Source organism: Cydia strobilella, chromosome 16, assembly GCF_947568885.1.
Source record: "Cydia strobilella chromosome 16, ilCydStro3.1, whole genome shotgun sequence".
Classification (NCBI taxonomy): Eukaryota; Metazoa; Arthropoda; class Insecta; order Lepidoptera; family Tortricidae; genus Cydia; species Cydia strobilella.
The window spans coordinates 15,334,386-15,355,358 of record NC_086056.1 but is presented as its reverse complement, the minus strand read 5'-3'; the positions used below and the strand labels follow the sequence as shown (position 1 = coordinate 15,355,358).

Here is a 20,973-nt window from a genome sequence, read left to right as displayed (position 1 = left end):
TTTGGTTCCTAAATCTTTACATTTTTTTTCTTGTCAACACTGTCACTAATATTGAGAATATTATTCCAATTAAGTGAAGACAATATTTATTGGATTGACTGTATCAGATTTTGCTTCGTATTTTGTTCAAGTCTTTCGTTTTGATTTTGATTTTTATATCCCTTACTCGCTGTAAATTGGGTTTCAAGTATTTTTCTGTATGTTGCTAGGACACTTCTCCACAAGTCTGGTAATTACCCTAGGTATAAAGCTTGCTCCGGATAACTAATCCTACAGTTACCACGGCCAGGACCAATTTGACGTTTATCCCGTTCGTATACATGCATAAGGCTGTAATGCTAGCATTACTTAGTGTTCTCATCGTTACGTGATTGTTCCGTTTGATATAATACGATTTTAGTCAATATCAGAAGAAAGGCCTAAATTACAGTTGAAGAATGACCCCCTATAGCTTACACTGATTTAGTACTATACTTGTCGTTGAATCGGTTCGTATAAATAATGTTTGAAGTATGAGGTATGGTACTAAATTCGTGTAAACTAGGCTTAAGAAGATTACACTCCGTCGAAGTTTGGCAACTCGGTCAATAGGGAGGTGCATTTGCAGTTTTTTATTCGTGTAATTCGTGTTACACGGATAGATGTCAAGTAGCAAGTAACAAGTTATTTATTACTTTATTATATCAATTTGTTATTTGCTAGATGATGACATTATTATTTGAATTGATTAATGTGTAAATTTCTCCGACGTGACTAAAATCTTTGAAATCACAAGAAAAAGTTTAAAATTAATAGTTCGTGTTAAAGTACGGAACATAATAGTAACCTATGAGAAGCTCTCGTATCAGTCGAGGTCACACAGAAGGATACAGTCCATCATTTTGATGTACGAGTATGTCTTTATGAAACTTTGTCATATCACGTCAACCATACATTTTACTTTATTATGAATAGGTACATATATCGATTGTTTCGTTTCGACAATGTTTTCAGGTGGTTTATCAAGCTGGTAGACTGTATCCTTAATTTCATAAATACCATTTTTATAGGGTCATAATTAGGAACGCGCAATTTTATATTTCAAGGTATTTTTCGATCGTTCCCTTGCGTTTTTTACTTGATGACCCCTTGGTCTGGTGAAGGCATAATTGTCAGGTATCCGCTACAAGACAAAATAGACGTAAAATCTCTTTGTTCAACATCGTAAAATATATTTTTGTCATCGTATACATCGGTTACAAATTGTGCTACATTAATGAACACCAAGGCAAGGTGAAACAATCATACCCGAACCACAATATCATCACAATAGTATATAGATAGGTATATATATCAAAGATATGTATTCAACCTGTAACGCAAAATTACGAAAAGTTTCGTTCGCAATTAAAATTTACTTGGAGAAATTGACGTTACTAGAAGTACGACTGAGCGTGATGAATAAATAATGGGATGGTAACAGACGCAACGCCGGCACGACAATACAAGTTACACAGTAACCTGCGGGAGGGTGTAACCTGTGTAGCGACTGGCATATACGAGCAGGCTCGCAAGTTATCGGTCGAGTGACTTGAAATATCTGAACGAGCCATGTAGTTTCAAACTCATATATACCAGTCCATACACAGCGTGTGTGTTGAAATCATAAATAATCTATTTATTACATACATAACGCCTTTACAAAAGTACCATTTCTATTATCATTCGTCCTCCTCGACCCAGTACTTCCAGTGATAGTTACATTACAACTTACAACTAATCAATTATTTATATTTACGTAATAACAATACACAATTAGCTATAAATATTTATACGATAACTATCAAACCATTTTATTGTTACATTTATCGATCCTCTATGCTCCGAGTGATAAAACCGTTGTATTTATTTATATTAGGTGATTGCACCGTTTATAGCGTCCACGTTGTCACTTCGCGTTATTTTACATTTATTTAAACATTAAAGTTGACTTTAAATCTTAATTTAGGAGATCGTATACTGTTTCAAATATTACAAAAATGTTTTCGCTTTATGTACACGTAGCATCCGTTCTCCTTTAGTGTCGCACGCATCACGTGACCGTCGCGTGGGCGTCACGTCCCGCGTCCCGTATCACATGAGGCCGCGCTCGGACGCGCGTGCGGAGGCCTCGGCCGCGGCCTCGCGGTCGGCCTCGAGCGATGGCCGTACTGTGCGAGTTTTATTCATGTCTGGAACAAATTACAAGGTAATTATTATATAATTATTACAATAGAATATTTTGCAAATAATCATTTGCAAATAAATTGTCCTGATAATTAGCATAAGATGATGTTTAATGTTAGTAACTAACGATTCGTAATTGTTAGTTTATCATTGAATTAACACTTTTTTATTTATTTGCCACAAAGTATAAGTCGTCTTTCATCATCACAGTACATTGGTTTTATAAATAAGTGTGGCAAGTCCATAACCACTAATCAGTGTTACTTGACTCTTTACTATTCTAGTGTAAACGAACCATACAATTGAATATGCCGTGAATTATTGAAACATCAAACTTAACAGACTCCGAAATGAATAAACATTATTCTTGGTATGATGAACAGCAGGGTCCGCAGGAGGCCTGTAAATCATCTACCCTTTCATTATGTGGCCCAAACTCTTTAGTACCTTAGGAACTTCAGGTGCGCTAGCCGCCTATGCCAGAGATATAAAGAAATTTACATACGTACAAAGTTGCTTGTATTAGAGGTGGTGTCCGTAATACTCGGCCAGGTACTGCGCGTAGTGAACCTTGATGGAAGACAGAGTCCGTGGGGGGCCTTTGCATCATGTAGCCCAGTCTTTAGTAATTAGTTAGTAGTCTAGTACCTTAGGAAGTTTAGGTGCGTTAGCCGTCTATGCCAGAGGATTATATAAAAAAACTTACATGTACAAAGTTGCTTGAAGCTGCTTGTGTTGAGATGGTGCTTAAATTGGCCCAGTACCTGAACCTCAGGTGCGCTAACCGTCTATGCCAGAGTATAATATAAAGACACTTACATGTACAAAGTTCCTTGTATTAGAGATGGTGGCCGTAATACTCGGCTGGGTACTGCGCGTAGCCGTGATGGAAGGCCGGGTCCGTGGGAGGCCTGTGCATCATCTGCTGGCCGTCCATCATGTAGCCCATGGTCGCCTCGGGGCTGTAGGCGCCGCTAGGGCCGGCGTGCGGGAACACTGCGGGGTAGAATACTGGACGGTTAATTAGGCTGGCTGTGCGTAGTCTTGTTGGGTTATGAGGCCCTGGTAATCAGGACTTAAATACAAATGAAAAAATAGTGTACAGGTTTTTAACTACTATTAAATAGTGATTAATCTTTTTAGCAGCTCTTAGAATATTGACGACTGGAATACTAGTACTGTATTATTTTGATAGTCTACAGTTTTCCTCTATAAATTTTGAGATCCCGGTTTTTGATTGTATTTAAAACGAGATAAATTTTTATGCTCTACCAATCAAATCATAATAAAAAGGGCTACCAAAATGATTGCAACATGATGTAAGACTTATTTACCAAACATATTTGCATCTAGTTACTGTACAAATGAATTGCTACAGTCACTGCGAACGACATTTTTATTCGAACAGGAAGACGAGAACCATTCCATCGCAAACTTTCAATAGCCCAATTTAAACTCAACCGACAAGGATGTAAAACAAAAAAAAAAACGTCCCGATTGTCATTCGGAATCGTAGGAATTCGCTCAATTTTACCACAAAACTGTTATGTCTTCCGATTGCGATATTTCGTGGGGATTATCAATCGTAAAGTAATGGTGTTCGTCCATTATAGATGGCGATTTCCGCAATCCTCGTGGGGTCTTTATGGTAGCACGCGCCATTGGCTCAAGAGTTCGGGACAAACACGATCGATGTCAACCTACCCTCAGATCAAATATCACCGTTTTTTTGAGACCTTTTAGTCTGATATGTTTTTGTCTTTCATTTTCCTTATGAGATATCTCGGTTCTTTGAGGCCTTAATGACACATTGTTTTTATCGATGTGATCGATTCATTATTACGAAAAAAGTTCTCAGTCATTCTGAGCATGCAAAAATTCACTGTCAAGGGAAGTTTTTAGCGATGCAGCAGTATTGAAAGTGGTCGATACGGAGACATTGAACCGGTAAACCGTAATTCCTGCGACGGGGACAACAGGAAGCAATAACGGAGCCCCCGAGGAGCCCCGCAGCCCCCGCGTACCAGGAAACTATGATTTAAGACGATAATCCTTGGCGAAGATACTGGACAGTGCAATAGAACTAGATTAACGTAACGATCCGATTGTCTAATGTACCAAGGCATCAGATTTCTGGCGACGATGCACTTTAAAACAGGCGTAGACATAAAACAGAGGCGAATTCTAAATTTTCCCGTCGGCGGATGTGGACGCCGCCAAGTTTGCCGACGACGGAAAATGGAAAACCGGAGGGTGGAAGGATAGATGGAAAATTGTTTTGGCAATGGACTAAAGAAAATGGCCACCGCATTTCCTGTGGTCAAGCCAAAAGGCGCTTTTCCAATCACTATATTATTCGGCGAGCGCGTTTATTATTCGCGCTGCGTGCGCCGCCCGAGCGCGATGTCTCAATCAATCGCTTTTTGTTTACGCGCCGCCATATGTCAATAATGTATTGTTCGAGGCTCATCTTGAGCGAAAAAGGTAGGTGGTACCCGGTGGTTTATTAATAGGAGCCGGTAGGCGCGTGGCCGTGAGTGGTCCGACGGGTACCTACCGGGTGGCGCGCGGACAGGCCCCGTGTTTCAGCGGAACGGCGTTGGCTAATGAATTTATTATAAGGGCATAAATTGCTCTCTGATGCGACGCCATTACCGAGCCGGCCTGTAAATTACAATTCGTTCGAGCGCGGCCATCGCGTATTTCCGACCGATCGTTTATTGAGCTTTTCGCAAGGATTAAATTGTGTTGCTCTCATCACTCCCCCGTTCCGCTCGGCTTATTGAAAACGTGCACTACGAATTAAAAGACGATGCGATTCACGAAATTACAGGCAGACAAAAAGGGAGAAAGATCTGTAATCCCGAATAGGCCCTCGAATACATCCACACATCTAGATAAAGGTACCGAGCGAGCATACATTGGCGATAGTCGCCGGAGGGGCGAGTGATGGATCGCCCGGGACGGGTCAACGAATTCGGACATTATTCTTTTTTACCCTTCTTGCGTTCCCGGCGTTCGCAAGAGTAAGCCCTTTTTCTGCGATGTCCTTTTTTTCCCGGGTAGAATTTTTGTCCCGAACATTCTATGGAGTGCGCGACCATTACAAAGTAAAAATAGAATTGGCCGTTTGTAATTCCATTCCGTATTGTGGGTAGCGACGGTTATAAAAGGTTCTCGTCATAAATTGAGCCCGTTCTTGTTTTATTTTCTTTTATTTTTAGCTGTGGTGTAGGTAGCAAGCTAGGAGGCGAGCTACACACACTTATTTTGTTTAATCTAGTCATTATTTGAAGTGCGCAGCTGAGCCAGGGTACCAGGAGGGCATAACTCGCCGGCGGTCAGCGCTAAAAGCCGGGCAAGACGGCCGGCCCCGCGGGACTTACTCAGGTGCATGTGACTGCATACTGTATGAACCTCTCTGTGGTCAGCAAACTCAATTTTCGACTTCAAAGTCGTTTTCGAACGTGCGGCTTCCAATTTCAAACGCGAACGTAATGGCTATTGATGGGGGATTGGAATTATTGCCTTTGGAAAGGGTCAAACGTGCCACCCCTTATTTCTGAGAAGCATTGTGGTACATTTTAAATTGAAACCTAGTTTAAAGCTAATAGATGTACAAGAAAAATGTTACCTGCTCTATTTGATTGGTCTATCATTGGCTGCACTATCCTACGTCTCGCATTGATGAACCTGAAACAAGGAAAATAGAGGAGTTATTACATTATACATACATGAATATGGTAAAAGTAACGTTATTGACAAAATAACGGTTACATCGCGAAAACGTTTTGTAAATAAGTACATCAAATAAATTGGATGTTTCTATACCAAAATATGGAAATTGACGTGAGAACATTTTTAAGAACAAGGGGGCTTTTTCATAGGTATCTAAGAAATCAGCAACTTTTTTTTCTTCCTCGCGTTGTCCCGGCATTTTGCCACGGCTCATGCATGGGAGCCGGGGCACTAGTTTTCAAGAAAGTGACTGCCATCTGACCTTCCAACCCAGAGCGGTAGGCCTTATTGGGATTAGTCCGGTTTCCTCACGATGTTTTCCTTCACCGAAAAGCAACTGGTAAATATCGAAAAACTAATTGGTACGAGCCGGGGTTTAAACCCGCGACCTCCGGATTGCAAGTTGCACGCTCTTACCGCTAGGCCACCAGCGCTTACTCGGTCAATAATACCCCAGGTAAACTAAAATGCATAAAAGTGATATGATAAATGATAACCCAAAGTTTAAATACTGATAGCAACTGATAGCATTGTTACAGAAAGAGCAGCATAAGTGAATCATGAGTGTATATAGTAATCAATTATCAGTGCAATATGTTCCGTGTCTGCTGAATAAGTAATCCCGCTGCGCCCCCGACCGGGTGCATTCCCAAATTAACTGTCATTATGAATTTTGCACGAGTTCCCAGATATTCCTCTGATTGCTTTGTGATTCTATTAGTTTTTCACGTAATTATCGTAATTACGTTGAACTGACGGATGAAAAGTCAAACAGGTATGTATTGAAATAACATTTAGTAGTTTCTAGTAAAATGGCGTAGATAAATGCCAGTTACAATGTATAAATTTAAGCAGAAAGTACTGTAAGTACCTATATGAAACTTGTTTTAGAAGACATTGATTGCTACCTAAGTACCTACATATTAGAAAATAAACCGGACAAGTGCAAGTCGGACTCGCCCGCCGAGGGTTTTGTACAAATTAAATTTTTAGTATTCGTTTTTATAGCGGCAATAGAAATACATCATCTGTGAAAATTTCAACTGTCACGGTTCATGAGATACAGCCTGGTGACAGACAGACGAACAGTGGAGTCTTTAGTATTAGTAATAGGTCCCGTTTTTACCCTTTGCGTACGGAACACTAATTATGTGACCAATAAACTATTGAGTATTTCTTAGGATTCCTTGTGATAATGTGTATACTTCTAAAAATTATAAGATTAGAATTATGACTATGTTAAACCGGTTAGCACATAACTATTACTACTGCAGTATTCTGCAAAGATAAATAAAAAGCAAATGGTAGTAACTAAACACTATAAGTACAGTCGAAGGCAAAAATATCGATCCAGACAAATGGTTCAAATATATGTGAACACGACTTTATTGTCTAAGGTGTAAGAGCGTACACCTATTTTTGAAACTGGGAATGTATATACTCGTATTTATGCCCTTGACTGTACCTATATTGAATGTATATCTAAGGCGTCATGTCGTATTACAATAAAGGCAAGAAAACTCGGAAACCCAAAGCGATACCTCGTAATAAACATTAGAAATTATCTCCAATTTAAACTTTGTAACGAAATGGACATCGGCAGAAGGGCCACTATCCCCTCGTAATTACTTAGAGCGGAACACGCCGATGCGACTAATGTTTTGTTAATATCAAGATTAGTTCATTAACTCTTCATCCGGGGCCTGGAATTACATTCCGTTCAATTGGCGAGTAGAATACTACAAATAACCAGTATAACATGACTGTGAGATGTTCGACTATTGTATGATCGGTGAAGCACATTTACACTGGGGTAACTGAGGTTTAGACCGGTCTGTTTAAAGAGTACAGAATGCCAGCCCTGCACCCTTTCGCCATGTATAGCATGAATTCAAAATGGCGTAAGCATTACGTTTAGGTCGCGAATTATGGCGTTGTTCGATGGATGCAGGTTTTACGACGCTTGGGATCTGTTAAATCGTGCTTTGTTTTAATTTCGGCTTTTGTTTTGACTGGATTTTTCGATTATACATACATTGACGGAATAAAGCTGGTTGACAAACACACAAATAAAAAACACAAATAAATTTGGTTGGAAATAAAAACACTTTGAACTTTGAAATTTGCTTTGTATTAAAATGTATTAAAACATATATTTAGCCTCCCACAGCGGCACTAGCTGATGCATTTGTCGAATATTTTTGTTGGATTGCATATTTTCATAGAGCATTTCTGAGTATACCTCTGTATATAGCTATAGGTAGTAATAAAAGTAAAAAAAAATAGGTATACATACTTAATGCGTGAAATGGCGCGTATTTGATGGATATCGCTCGCCATACATTATTAATGCGAGGTTTGAATGCTCATTGTTCTGAAAACAGCGACTAGCAATTTAATTTTAATCCCTTCTATCTCATAGATACACCATCCATAAAGCACAACTACAAAATGAAATAACAGATCTACAAACGCAACACGGAATTTACATTTGTATATTATTATTTTATTTCAAACATAATGGCCGACCCCCGATAACCAGGGGCTCATAAATCATAACTGATCTGGATTTGTTAATTTTGCCGGGGGGTTTTAAAGCCAGGGTGTCAAATGGTCATAGTTGCATTGTCCGATGCACTCATGCACATGCGTCATGATACATCTGTTTTCTATGCAAATGCGACTAATTGTAATGAGATTTAAGCATTACAGTGTCAAATACGACACCCCTCGAATATGTCGCCATTACTCCACGCGTCGCATAGACCCATTATTATTATTGTGAGATTTCCTTGGCTTTTCCTAAATAGGAAAAGTTAAAAAGGCAATTTGGTTTCTGGGACACGTCCGCCGCCGCTCGCATCGCAACGCCTTCGCTCAGCGAAGAATAAAATTTAATTTCGACTAAGTTTTTGGATTTTAATTACCTGAAGGCAAATTAAATAACGAGCAGGGGCTGAGGAATTCCGTTAATTCTCAGTCGAGGGAGCGAGTAATTTAAAATTTATTGTTTCTTCAAGAATGTGTCACGTGGAGCGTTAGGTTTATTGCGCAAGGCTAACAAAGGTTGAAGGCTGTCGCTCCAAATGTAATTATTGCACGCCCCCTTTCAAACAAACAATAGTGTAGCGCATATACCGTTATTCCGTAGACATTACTTACGGGTTTTCACCGTTCGGCCGCTTGGGTGAGTAAACAGAGGGCAGGTGGGCGAAAGTGAGGTATTACCTAAGCAATAAATTCCGTTTTTCCCTAATTAAGCTTTAATTCCTTGCGAGTCGCCGCGCTTCGCGCTCCTCGGGGAGCTATACCTCACCTGAGCTAGTCTCAGTAGATTGAGTTTTTCTTTTTAAACCGGGTTTATTTTTATCTTTCGATCCGAATACGAATTGTCATTAAAATCAGTCAGATTCTTGTTTTACTACAGATAACATAATCATTGATCCCATAAATGTAAATTTTATACGTTCTGACTAATCTTGAAAGGGCAACGGTATTCCTAAACGTGCAACGGTATTGCTTAATGTTCTTAACGCCTAATTCAAATCATTTAAATTACAAACACGACCGGACCTGAAAGTTTTTATCTCCGGGACTCCGGGCAAATCCCGAATTCGTAATCCCGGGTACCAGGGTGACATAGCTTATCGCCGGTGGCCGCCGCCAAATGAAGGCATTAGTTTTCATAAAGCCGCCCAGAGATAGCCCTCGGTCACTCGCCCTTACTTCGAGCTCGTCGCTGCGCGCGTGGTATCTAAAGATTGATAAATTGACGCTAATATTAAGGATCCTTGGAATCTTCTTAAGGAATACAGAGATTGGGGCTGGGTAATGGAAAATAGTGGAATTAATCATAATGTCTGAGAAGAGCTTGAAAGTTTTTCTACTCCTCCTACATAAATATAAGGGGACAATGTTAAACAAATTGTGATAGTTCTTTATATTATGTATAAGGCATCTATTACTTATGATAAATACTCGAACACGGCAAAGGAACTACTAATAAGATCGCTCTAGTTACAAGGATGCAACAACATTACAAAGCGGCTTTGAATCTTTTGGCAATAAAAAAACTGTGTAGTAGTTAAAAAAACCGGACAAATGCGAGTCGAACTCGCCCAACGAGGGTTCCGTACTTTTTAGTATTTAGAATAGAATAGAATAGAATAGAAAACGTTTATTGTAAATATCTACATACAGCACCATACAAGTTTAAAAAGCAGAAGATCTTATACACTAACACGTATTTGTTGTTATAGCGGCAACAGGAATACATCATCTGTGAAAATTTCAACTGTCTAGCTATCATCTTGAGATACAGCCTAGTGACAGACAGACGGACAGACGGACAGTGGAGTCTTAGTAATAGGGTCCCGTTTTTACCCTTTGGGTACGGAATCTTAAAAATACGGAGTCCATGGAAATATCTATATGTCCATCAATTTGTACCCTCAGTAAAAATATGGGTGCATGCATACAACTTACTCAAAAATATGTCCCATAGTTCCTAATTCGCTGGCATAAGAGCTGTGGGACATATCTTTAAGAATGATGAGTGCACCCATATTTTCACACTGATGGTACAAAAACGAATATAATAGCCTTCCCCATAGTCCTAACACATACATAAGTTATTCGCCAGAAAGTAAACAAAATACAAGTGGTCCTAATTACAAGCACACTGGTCCAAAACTGCGTCACCCCGCAGGGTCCCCATAACTCATTATTACCAAGTTGTTTTTCCTGCCGTACCCGTGATGCCAAACTGCTTTAGTTTAGGGGTATTATCTACCTACTCTTGCCGAGCCTTTGACTCGGACAAACAGGGCTTGAGCTATCGCGTTCTTACTGTAACGATTTTTAAAATATTTGATACGTATTCTAGCGTTTTTACCGCTATACTTTATAACGTTATAACTAGCGTTATTTAACATAACGATATGAAGTTTAAGAACGTTACTATTAATACGTAATACGTTTAGCATATATATAATATCGCGAAGTAAAAGCGTTATTGGCGTTTAAAGGGTCAAATGGTGAAAGTCATCTAGTCTAGACCCGTTTTCGTCTCAAGGCCTGTCTGTGAATTTCTTTTATCTTCATGGATACTTAGTAAGGTACTTACTTATAGTTATTTGTACCACAGTGACGTCAGTGACTCCTTCAGCTTATTTCGAAATTCGAAGTTTCTGTATACATATATAGATAGATGGATATCTTTGTCACTCTGACCCAGGAAGAGAGGAATGCTGAAACTTCATTTTTTTTTAATTTGCGGCGAGTGATGTATCGCCCGTTCTATGTAAGCAAAGACAACACTTTACTATGTTTTGCGGCTAAAACGTTTTGAGTTTTGTGCCAAACTGAACTTGAAATTTATTGAAATCAGAAAACGTAATTTATATCCAAAACAACTTGTAAATGAATATCGTGGTGTAGAATACACAATAGGATCGACAGACAAAGCTGCAAAATCTCGCAGATTTGTAACAGTGTTTCTATAGAAATCTCGGTCCGTCAAAAGGGTGAATAATTCAACACTTGTGACTGTAGGTAGACTTTAAGTCCTTGGAATAAGGACTATGATTGGTCAAGTGTGTTGGTACAAATGTTCGTGGGATTCAGTAAATCCACTCCGGACAGACGGACAGATCGCGTTTTGATGTGTTGCTATATCCGCTGATGTACTAGTGATTGATTGACGGTTCTTGTGTTTTCTGGGCTTTTTTGAGAAATGTTGAAAATTACCGTGTCATTGTGTCACTCTACAAGCAAATGAAATTTATTATCATAACCGCGTCCACGTATTATCGTTGCATGTTAGCGTATTATCGTACCGTACCGCGTGAATGTCGTTAACGAAATGCCATTCTTCTATTACTTGTAAAACAAATTGGCAGTATATTCTCGAGCTTAACGCATTTGATTGAGGTAGCTGCCATAGAAGGCAAAAGCATTTCGTAAGAGACATTCTCATGGAATGTCCCATTTAAACGTGATACTCTGGAATTGACATTTTGAGAGATTTTAGAGCACATACATTTACGGCGTTGCCAAAAATTGTGTGATTTACAAAATCTTATTTTGATTTGATGATGCTCTCCTGACCGATTTCGGCCACAGCGACTGTGTGCTCTGGAGTAGGCAATTTTTAATTACTCGTATGACGTGACGTGAACTGTGTCAGTGTGACGAGATGCTCCAAGACTCATATACAAAACAAAGATAACATTTAATAAATCTGAATTTCACTTAGGATTGACATGAAATTGTTCTAAATAAGAAAGTCCAGAAAATTTGAAATCCGCTCAAACTTAATTTTTCCCATTTGTCAAATATCTCATGTCACGAAAGCTCGGAAAGAAAACAAAAGGTCCGTGAAACGACAGCACGTACAAATTCATCTAATCCATACGTCCCTTGGTGGGCGATAAATATTTTTCATGAAATCCAACGGCCGAGCGCCGCATAGAAACTGCTCCAAATCAGGCAATTATAGGTGCGACCAGTAAATACTATAACCAGGGGGATCATGGGAGGGGGGATCATGTACAATAGATGGTGTATGTGAAATGATTCGTGCTGGTCAGCAATGGCGATTTAGTAATTTAGTACAAGTGCTCGACCTATTTCAGTTACTGCATGTCTCCGTACCCAAAGGGTAAAAACGGGACCCTATTACTAAGACTCCGCTCCGCTGTCCGTCCGTCTGTCCGTCTGTCTGTCACCAGGCTGTATCTCATGAACCGTGATAGCTAGACAGTTGAAATTTTCACAGATGATGTATTTCTGTTGCCGCTATAACAACAAATACTAAAAACAGAAAAATATAAAAATTTAAATGGGGCTCCCATACAACAAACGTGATTTTTTTGCTGTTTTTTTCAGTAATGGTACGGAACCCTTCGTGCGCGAGTCTGACTCGCACTTGGCCGGTTTTTTTTTGGTTATATTTTAATCTTATTTTACGAGCGTGATGAACTGAGAGTAATGTTCATATAAGGTGATAATGTGATCAATGTGTAAGTCTTAAAAGGACTCCTTTACATAAGTAAACTAAAAATAATAATAAAAATTCAGTTTTAAGGAACTTTGTAGTACATATGAAAATTTGCGGATTGCAACTGGGTTATGCGGCCTGCGGACTACTTTAAAAAAAACACAAATTAAAATATTTTCATAAGAAAGTAATTTGATTTGTTCTTAGAGTAAAATTAAACTATTTATTGTTATTAGAAAATCAATTGCATATTTAAATAACTTGGAAGTCTTAGAACTAATCTTATATTTTAAGATTATATAAGAAAAAGCTATTGGTAGCGACTGCGAGTATTGTGGCTGCAAGTCTGCGTAGTTAACTAGTTATGCTGAGTCTAGGGAAGGTAGTCTATGAAATAGTATAACCAGGGGATCACAAGTAAAGAACGGTATAAGGATTGTTAGGATAACGCCTTGGGACTTCGTTATTCCATACAAACCTTCACCGACAATTATTCTTATTAGTTTTGATAAAGCCATGCTATAAATTGTTATGGCGGTATTTCTGATATTAGTAGGGTTGCCAATTGCAACAAAATCATAGGGTAATATTTGGCCGCATAGAATTCGGCACAAGTTGCTACTTGCGTACAATTTTTATGATGAAACGTTTCAAAATATGTATGTATTGCTTTAGGGTATAAACTATATCTGTGCCAATTTCAGTAAAAGTTCACCAATACTTACTACAGTAGATACTGAAAATAATACTGTACTAGGTACCTTTATGACTAAAATGAAAAAAAAAAAATCTTCATTGAAATAACCATTATATATTTGGCTAGAATAAAGGAAAATTACATTATAAGCGCCTTTACTCGTCATCCATAATAGTGATACTTCGTTGTCTAATAAAAAACAACGTAATTATTTCCACGCATATATGAAAAATGACCTTTATAATAAACCTAAAATACCTAAACATGTTGTTGGCTACTTTTTTACATTACTTACACATTACACAGATACTTTAACAAAATTCGTTCTATCGTTTTCACAGTGTAAGTAGGTACTTGTTAACATACTGCGTCAAAACGAAATGACCAAACCACTGTACTCTCCCCTATTAGAATAAAACTCGAAATCAGTATTGCGACTCAACAATTAACAGAGTAACATGTGCTCCGTAACTCATTTCGAGTGATGAGACCCCCAGAGGTCGGGGCCGAAACGGCGATATATTGCTCCCAGTAATTACCAGGCGCCCAGCGGATTAAGGAGCCTTAGACTTAAAATGAAGCATTTTCCGCTCGGTAATATATGGGGGCGATTTTTGCTTCGGTTTATGTTGCCTTGGTGGAGTGTTGTGTTGAATTGTTGCCCTGGTACTAGTTTTTATTTATTGCGAATTACGCAATGGACATGATTTGTTTTGAAATATGTCACTCAACTAGCTAAACGACGTGCGTAAAAAGTAACGTTATGTAATAATATAACGTTTTTACTTTATATAACGTCATTTATAATTATTTGTAATGTAAAGGAGTTAAATATATGAATAAATATTTTTAATACAATTAAAAATATATTATATTGTCTTCGGTTACCGCGATAGTTACTCATGAAATAAAACTATGAAAACGGATTATATCGCGTATATTGAATTTATAATACATCCCGACGTTTCGAACTCTTTACAGCGTTCGTGGTCAACGCTGTCACCCGTTGACCACGAACGCTGTAAAGAGTTCGAAACGTCGGGATGTATTATAAATTCAATATACGCGATATAATCCGTTTTCATAGTTTTATTTCATAAAAATATATTGTTGCAAAAAGTGGACAAACTGTAGTATTTTACTCTTAATTTTAAGTGATATAGCTTCTAGAATATACTAAGTACATATACATATGTAAGTCAATAAAACCGGCCAAGTGCGAGTCGGACTCGCGCACCGAGGGTTCCGTACTTTTTAGTATTTGTTGTTATAGCGGCAACAGAAATACATCATCTGTGAAAATTTCAACTGTCTAGCTATCACGGTTCATGAGATACAGCCTGGTGACAGACAGACGGACAGACGGACAGACGGACAGCGGAGTCTTAGTAATAGGGTCCCGTTTTTACCCTTTGGGTACGGAACCCTAAAAATGTGAAAGATTTTGACCAACGAATTAAATGGTCATATCTAATGGTTTTATTATGCTATAATTATTGTACCTGTCCACTTTTTTATTTCAAAACTTACTGTAAAATCTGGCTAAAACAAATAACTGGTTCTTTATTATCCATAGACATGAAAATTAATCCAACCTGGCGTATAACAAATTAACGCTTGCCTAATTAGATACTAGGGCGGCATAAATCGGCAGTAAATATCTTACAGTCACAGATGGTGTCAAACCGGGGCCCTGGAGTCAGCGGGTACGACCCTAGACCGTCGACATGCTCGACCAGTGTTGCTAGGTCCCGAAATAGAAAATGCTGAAATAGAATTTCAAAAATCGCTGCCCCAATATTACAGGGTTCTATGCTTCACTTTTATCGAACTGAAATTTGAACTTTATCATAGTGACATTAAGTAGAATTTCAACTATCTTGAAAATGTAACATGTTGGTTCTACCCTGTAATATTGGGGCAGCGAAAAGCGAATTTTGTTGTTAGTGTCTTAGAGCGTGTAAATATTTTTTGGAATGTTGGCTTGTGAACTAGACTGAAGTAACGAATTTTGGTGTTTTATTGGATTTGATAATAACATTGGTTTAATTAATATTGTCTTCGGTTACCGCGATAGTTACTCATGAAATAAAATACAATCAATTAATTACGTCGGGATGTATTATAAATTCAATATACGCGATATAATCCGTTTTCATAGTTTTATTTCATTGGTTTAATTATTTAATTTTGAGAACATTAACGCAAGTCTGTTTTTTTATCCGTCGTCATCATATTCACTCACGAAAAACGATTTTCCTCTACTATGATCCAATTGGAGGGGGATTTAAACCTTCTCGGGGCAGAGGTGTAGCCGGCGTAGCTTTATTTGACGTTCATAAGCTAACTTTGTACCGATTTGAATATAACAAATTGAGGTAGTATCAATATAATCGTAATTATTTCATAGATATTTGGCTTTGCTGCAGTTTGTCCGACTCTATTAACGTAAAATGACTCAGATACAGATGTAGTGCATAATTATAGTTGGTCAAACCAAAACTATACTCATTGTTTTCTTTTGGGTGCTAGTACTAGTGTACGACAAAGATAGTATGATTCTCTCTGTCTGTTTAAAATGAGACAGTCCTTTGACAAACTATAATTTCCATCGTATTTTCACGGAAACTTACGAACGCGTTTACGAACTATTTCAGTCAGTCTCGGTACAAAAAGTACAGTCGAAGGCAAAAATTTCGATCCAGACAAATGGTTCAAAAATATGTGAACACGACTTTATTGTCTAAGGTGTAAGAGCGTACACATGTTTTTGAAACTTTGGGAATGTATATATATTTATGCCCTTGACTGTACTGACATTGACTGAACTAGCATGACAAATACGAACGTTTCCGAGAAAATACGATGGAAAACAATTATTCACTACAGTTACTTAGAAACCCGGGCTAGCTGGCAAGTCTGGCAACACCGACGGTTTCGCGGCCCATACTTGAAGCCAGGGTCGCAACACTTGCAACAGTAACATGCAATCCCGGTAATAGGTCGACCCGGCGCCATATTGTGTTGATTGCTGACGTGCAGGGCGATTTTATTTCCTATCAGAAGGGTTGAGGTGCGTGTTATTTACGGTACAACAGTTGCGAACGAAATTGAGCTAATTTTCGTAGTAATTTGATTTAATTAGATCAGAGACGAGTGAAATATAAACTGTTATTTCAATACAGTCGCGCACTTCATTTTTTTAATACCACGTCGGTGGCAAACAAGCATACGGCCCGCCTGATGGTAAGCAGTCACCGTAGCCTATGGACGCCTGCAACACAAGAGATATTACTTCGTTACCTAAAGGCGCTCGGTAACTAGATGACCTTGGTGCTGCATTATTTTAAAGGTGTATGTGGCGCACATGATGGTAAGCGAACACCGTAGACTATGAGTTCTTGAAATTCCAAATGTCATGAGCATAGTTTACTCTCCCTGTTTTAGATGGCTACTCGTAATAGTAATATGCAGAACCAAAGATAGATATAACTCCGTAATAGATGGATACAGTCTAAGGAAAAAACGTGCCTCGAAAATCAAGAAAATTTGATTCTCGTTCAGAGGGCGCTACTAGTTTTGGCCTACAGTCGTATAGATGGCGTTGACGGTTTCGTTAGTTATTTAACAATTTTACCGCATATCCGTGAAAGAACATGGGTCAAAATCATAAAAATAATTAATGCAAATAAAAAAAATCATTTATCTATATTTAAATACATTCTATCGTATTTTTATAAATTTTTATTTTTAGTTTTAAAGTGTGTCGACAGATGGCAGTGAATTTACTGGGGTTACAATATTTACTATGACAGTACCGCTCTAGTATAAGTTACTCTATGGCAGAACGTAGTAAGTAGCATATAGTTTGTCAAAGGACTATCTCATTTCAAACATAGACAGAGAGAGTCATACTATCTTTGTCCTACACTAGTACTGGCACCCAAATAAAAAGGATGAATATAGTTTTTTTTGTTCTTATATACTCCAATTTGATTCGACCAACTATATAAGGACTCCGATTAAAGGAGTATTACGAGTAACTACCGAGTAGAGGAGACCATGAAAGACGAAAATCGAAATTTCTTTATCTGCCTCTCTATCGCTCGAATATGCAAGAGTGATAGAGAGACAGCTTAGACAACGAAATTTAAATTTTCGTTTTTCGCGGTCCTTTCGAATAATGGGCATTTTCGGATGTATCTTTGTATTAAATTGAATCTCTAATTATATTTAGATGAAATTTCTACCTATGTGACGTCATCTATACTATGCTAACGACTTGTACATCACCAGTATTTATTATTAACCTGTCTCTAATTAGATTTAGATGCAACCCCTAATGAGGGCGGTGGCGCCGCATAGTGGTGGGCTTGAGAACTAATTTGCTGTGATGGATTGCAATGCAGTTGCCTACATATGTATCGTGATATTCGTTATGTTATATTATGTTATGATGACCTGGCCTTTGATTTGATATTAACATGAACTCTCAGACCTAATCAGGGTACGAGGGTAATATCATATCAATATCAAACAAGTAAGAAAGAGGCCACTTTTGGTAATTTAAGGTTAAGTTTTTCAAAATTATTTTATAGGTATTTTACCGTCATGTCTGCCGCATGCACCCACAGAGGTGGGCCAAAATAACCACGGTATGGGTGCCGCAAAAGGGCCTGACACTCTTTGATAGAGAAAGATAGTCTTATTGCGATTCCTATAAGAGGAAAGAGAAAATAGTGCCATGCTTTGTCCTTATCACCGACCGGGTGGCATCATAGGAGGTGATGGCGAAATATCGAAATTTATAAGAGTGAAAGAGAAAAAATCGTATGCTACCCAAATTTTATATGATTATTCTTTCTCTTACCCCCTGTGGCTCGGTGGCGCGTCTATAACTACTTGTATATACTATGTCTATGGTGCCGCAAGACGGGCGAGGATCTGGTAGGCCCAGGCGGAGACGGCGGGACGACCGGGCTGAGCATTTTTATCGCCTGTCACCAATGTCACCATGCCTGTCACGTTCGTTAGAAGTATGTAAGTGCGAAAGTGACAGGCATAGGATGGCCGGAGATGTTAAAAACAGAGACGAATGGAAATCGAGGGGGAGGCCTTTGCCCAGCAGTGGACCGTATAGTCTTATAATAAATAATAGGTATTTTATGATATAAGATGCAAACGAGCAGACAAATCGCCGGAAAGTACGAAGTTATTTGTTAACTTTGCAAAGTGTCGAAGTGTCACGATACACGTCAAATTTCTACCAAAGTTTATTATGAAGCTTCCACGCTTTGTTTCTCTTCAAAGTTGACAGAGAGAGAGTGAGCTTAAACGGACTAAGATGAGTAGAATCGAATTTAGAACTTAAAAAATATTTTACAGTTTTATTTATCTTGCAATGTATGTAACTATGTTTCTAGGTACGGGTCAAATCTTGCAAGTTAAATTTGACCCACTTCCCAGTTTCCGATGAAGCTGAAAATTTGCATGCATATGTAAATTGGATGACAATGCAATATGATGGTACCATCGAGATGATCTGATGTTGGAGACAAGAGGTAGCCATGGGAACTCTGTGATAAAACAACGCAACCTATTTGTGTTTGGGTTTGTTAGAATTGTCTCGATGAATAGTTGCCCGTTGAAAGAAAAGTACAGTCAGCGATAAAAGCTTTCATCAAAAATTATATCTTTGACAAAAAAACTGATTTAAAAGCTGTCCACAGTTGGTAATGCAAACGAACTAATGGCGTTCTAAATCCAAACAAATTGAGAAAGGAACGCGCGAAGCTCACACTGGGCCGCGTTCCATTTGTCACTCTAACGACTCTGGATCAAAATTGGCCACCTGACATAGACAACGGATCTTTGTTTTTTTTTTTAATTTTGTAATGGCGTCCTCGCGTGTAAGCCACACGGGAATTAGCGGTGCGCGTACCGTAATCGCCATGTCGCAATCGAAACTAACAATGCCGAAGCGCGCGTTTTTTGTTTTTCCACCCGAACGAGATAAGGCGGTTGATTGTACCGCGTTCCTAGTGTGAATCTTTGCTTTGGATTTAACGATGTCGTTCACATGCGATGTGTATTTGCATTAGTAATCTTGGGAAATTGCGTTTGAACTTTATAGTTGCACTTGGTTAAAAAGTTATTATAAACCTTACGTGTCCGTTAAGTGGAATGTATAACGCTATTTGCATAGAAAGCTTTCGTTTTTTTTTACATTTGCATGTGGAACTTTCTTGTAGCTATTCGTTTTTGTACAATACATGTATTTGAGTACTGTTGTTCGAAGCTGATGGAGTTAAATAAAGAGGGATATTTTATATGTAGAAAACGGCAACCCTAAGTAAGAAAGTAAGTAATTTATTACGTCCCGTGGTAAGAATGCTTCAGATAAACAAGTTGATCGAAGACACTCTCAGTTGTATCGCGCGATATCATGACGCCGACGCCGTTTTAAAACATACATTATTTTAATGGAGCCGGTGACGACGACACCAGATAAATAGTTTATTTTAATTATTACTAATCTACCGTCTTTGAAGCACGACATATTTCAGAATAACGTATGATTTATTTATTGCAATATCCAGATCTTAATGCTGTGCGGGACAGTTGCCCAATTCCTTATTTCTGTTAGATTTAGAAGTAACATGTTTATTAACGTGTGTCTCCTTGGACGTTCTAATTGCTGGTGAAATATAGCATTCACCGGCATCAGCAAACTAGACTAATGACCGTCGTCGGTGACGCGAGATGCGGCGATAGCGGCTGACAACCCTGTCGACGACATAAATCATATGGCAATTAAGCTTTTTAAACGACTCACAGATTTACGACAAATTCCAAACGATTTATTAAACAAGTAATTAAACTGAAATGAAAATGGAACTCACTTTTGCTTTTTAAAAACAAAACTGCAATGCACCAATGAATTTTAAACGTGAAACGGAAGTTCGAATTCGAACGGTTCTGTTTCTAAAATCGGGACGTGACTGAAATGAAATTGGAATGCACTTGTTTTCCTTAATAATTTGAAAACGAGCGCGGAAAGCGAGCTCGAAATCATAACGAATAGATTTCCCCGCTTGATAGCTGTATCGCGCGAGACAAAAGCGACTATAAATAAAAGGATGGTTAAAATTTTAAGGGCCGGTCGGGTTCAGGCGCGCCATTAGAGGCCCTTAGCGGACGTAACGAATGTGTCTCTGGGCTCGAGATGCCAGCACAGATCGGACAATTGTTACCGGCCAGCGTGAAATCCGCCATAACGACTTATAAAAGAAAACCGTATGAATGGAGCCGCTTGATCGGAGCGGTTTGAATC

At 38.6% G+C, this 20,973-nt stretch overlaps 1 protein-coding gene across 1 annotated transcript in view; it reads right to left on the bottom strand.

Moving 5' to 3' along the window:
* Positions 1-739: 739 nt before the first annotated feature.
* The window catches only part of LOC134748148 (homeobox protein homothorax), a 333,582-nt gene continuing 313,348 nt past the window's right edge, over positions 740-20,973 (bottom strand). The window contains exons 12-14 of the mRNA XM_063682855.1: positions 5,840-5,898; positions 3,025-3,201; positions 740-2,210 (exon numbers count right to left, since the gene is read on the bottom strand). Of these exons, the coding sequence (XP_063538925.1) occupies positions 3,044-3,201; positions 5,840-5,898 (217 nt within the window). The 3' untranslated portion in view covers positions 740-2,210; positions 3,025-3,043. The remainder of the gene's footprint in view (positions 2,211-3,024; positions 3,202-5,839; positions 5,899-20,973) is intronic.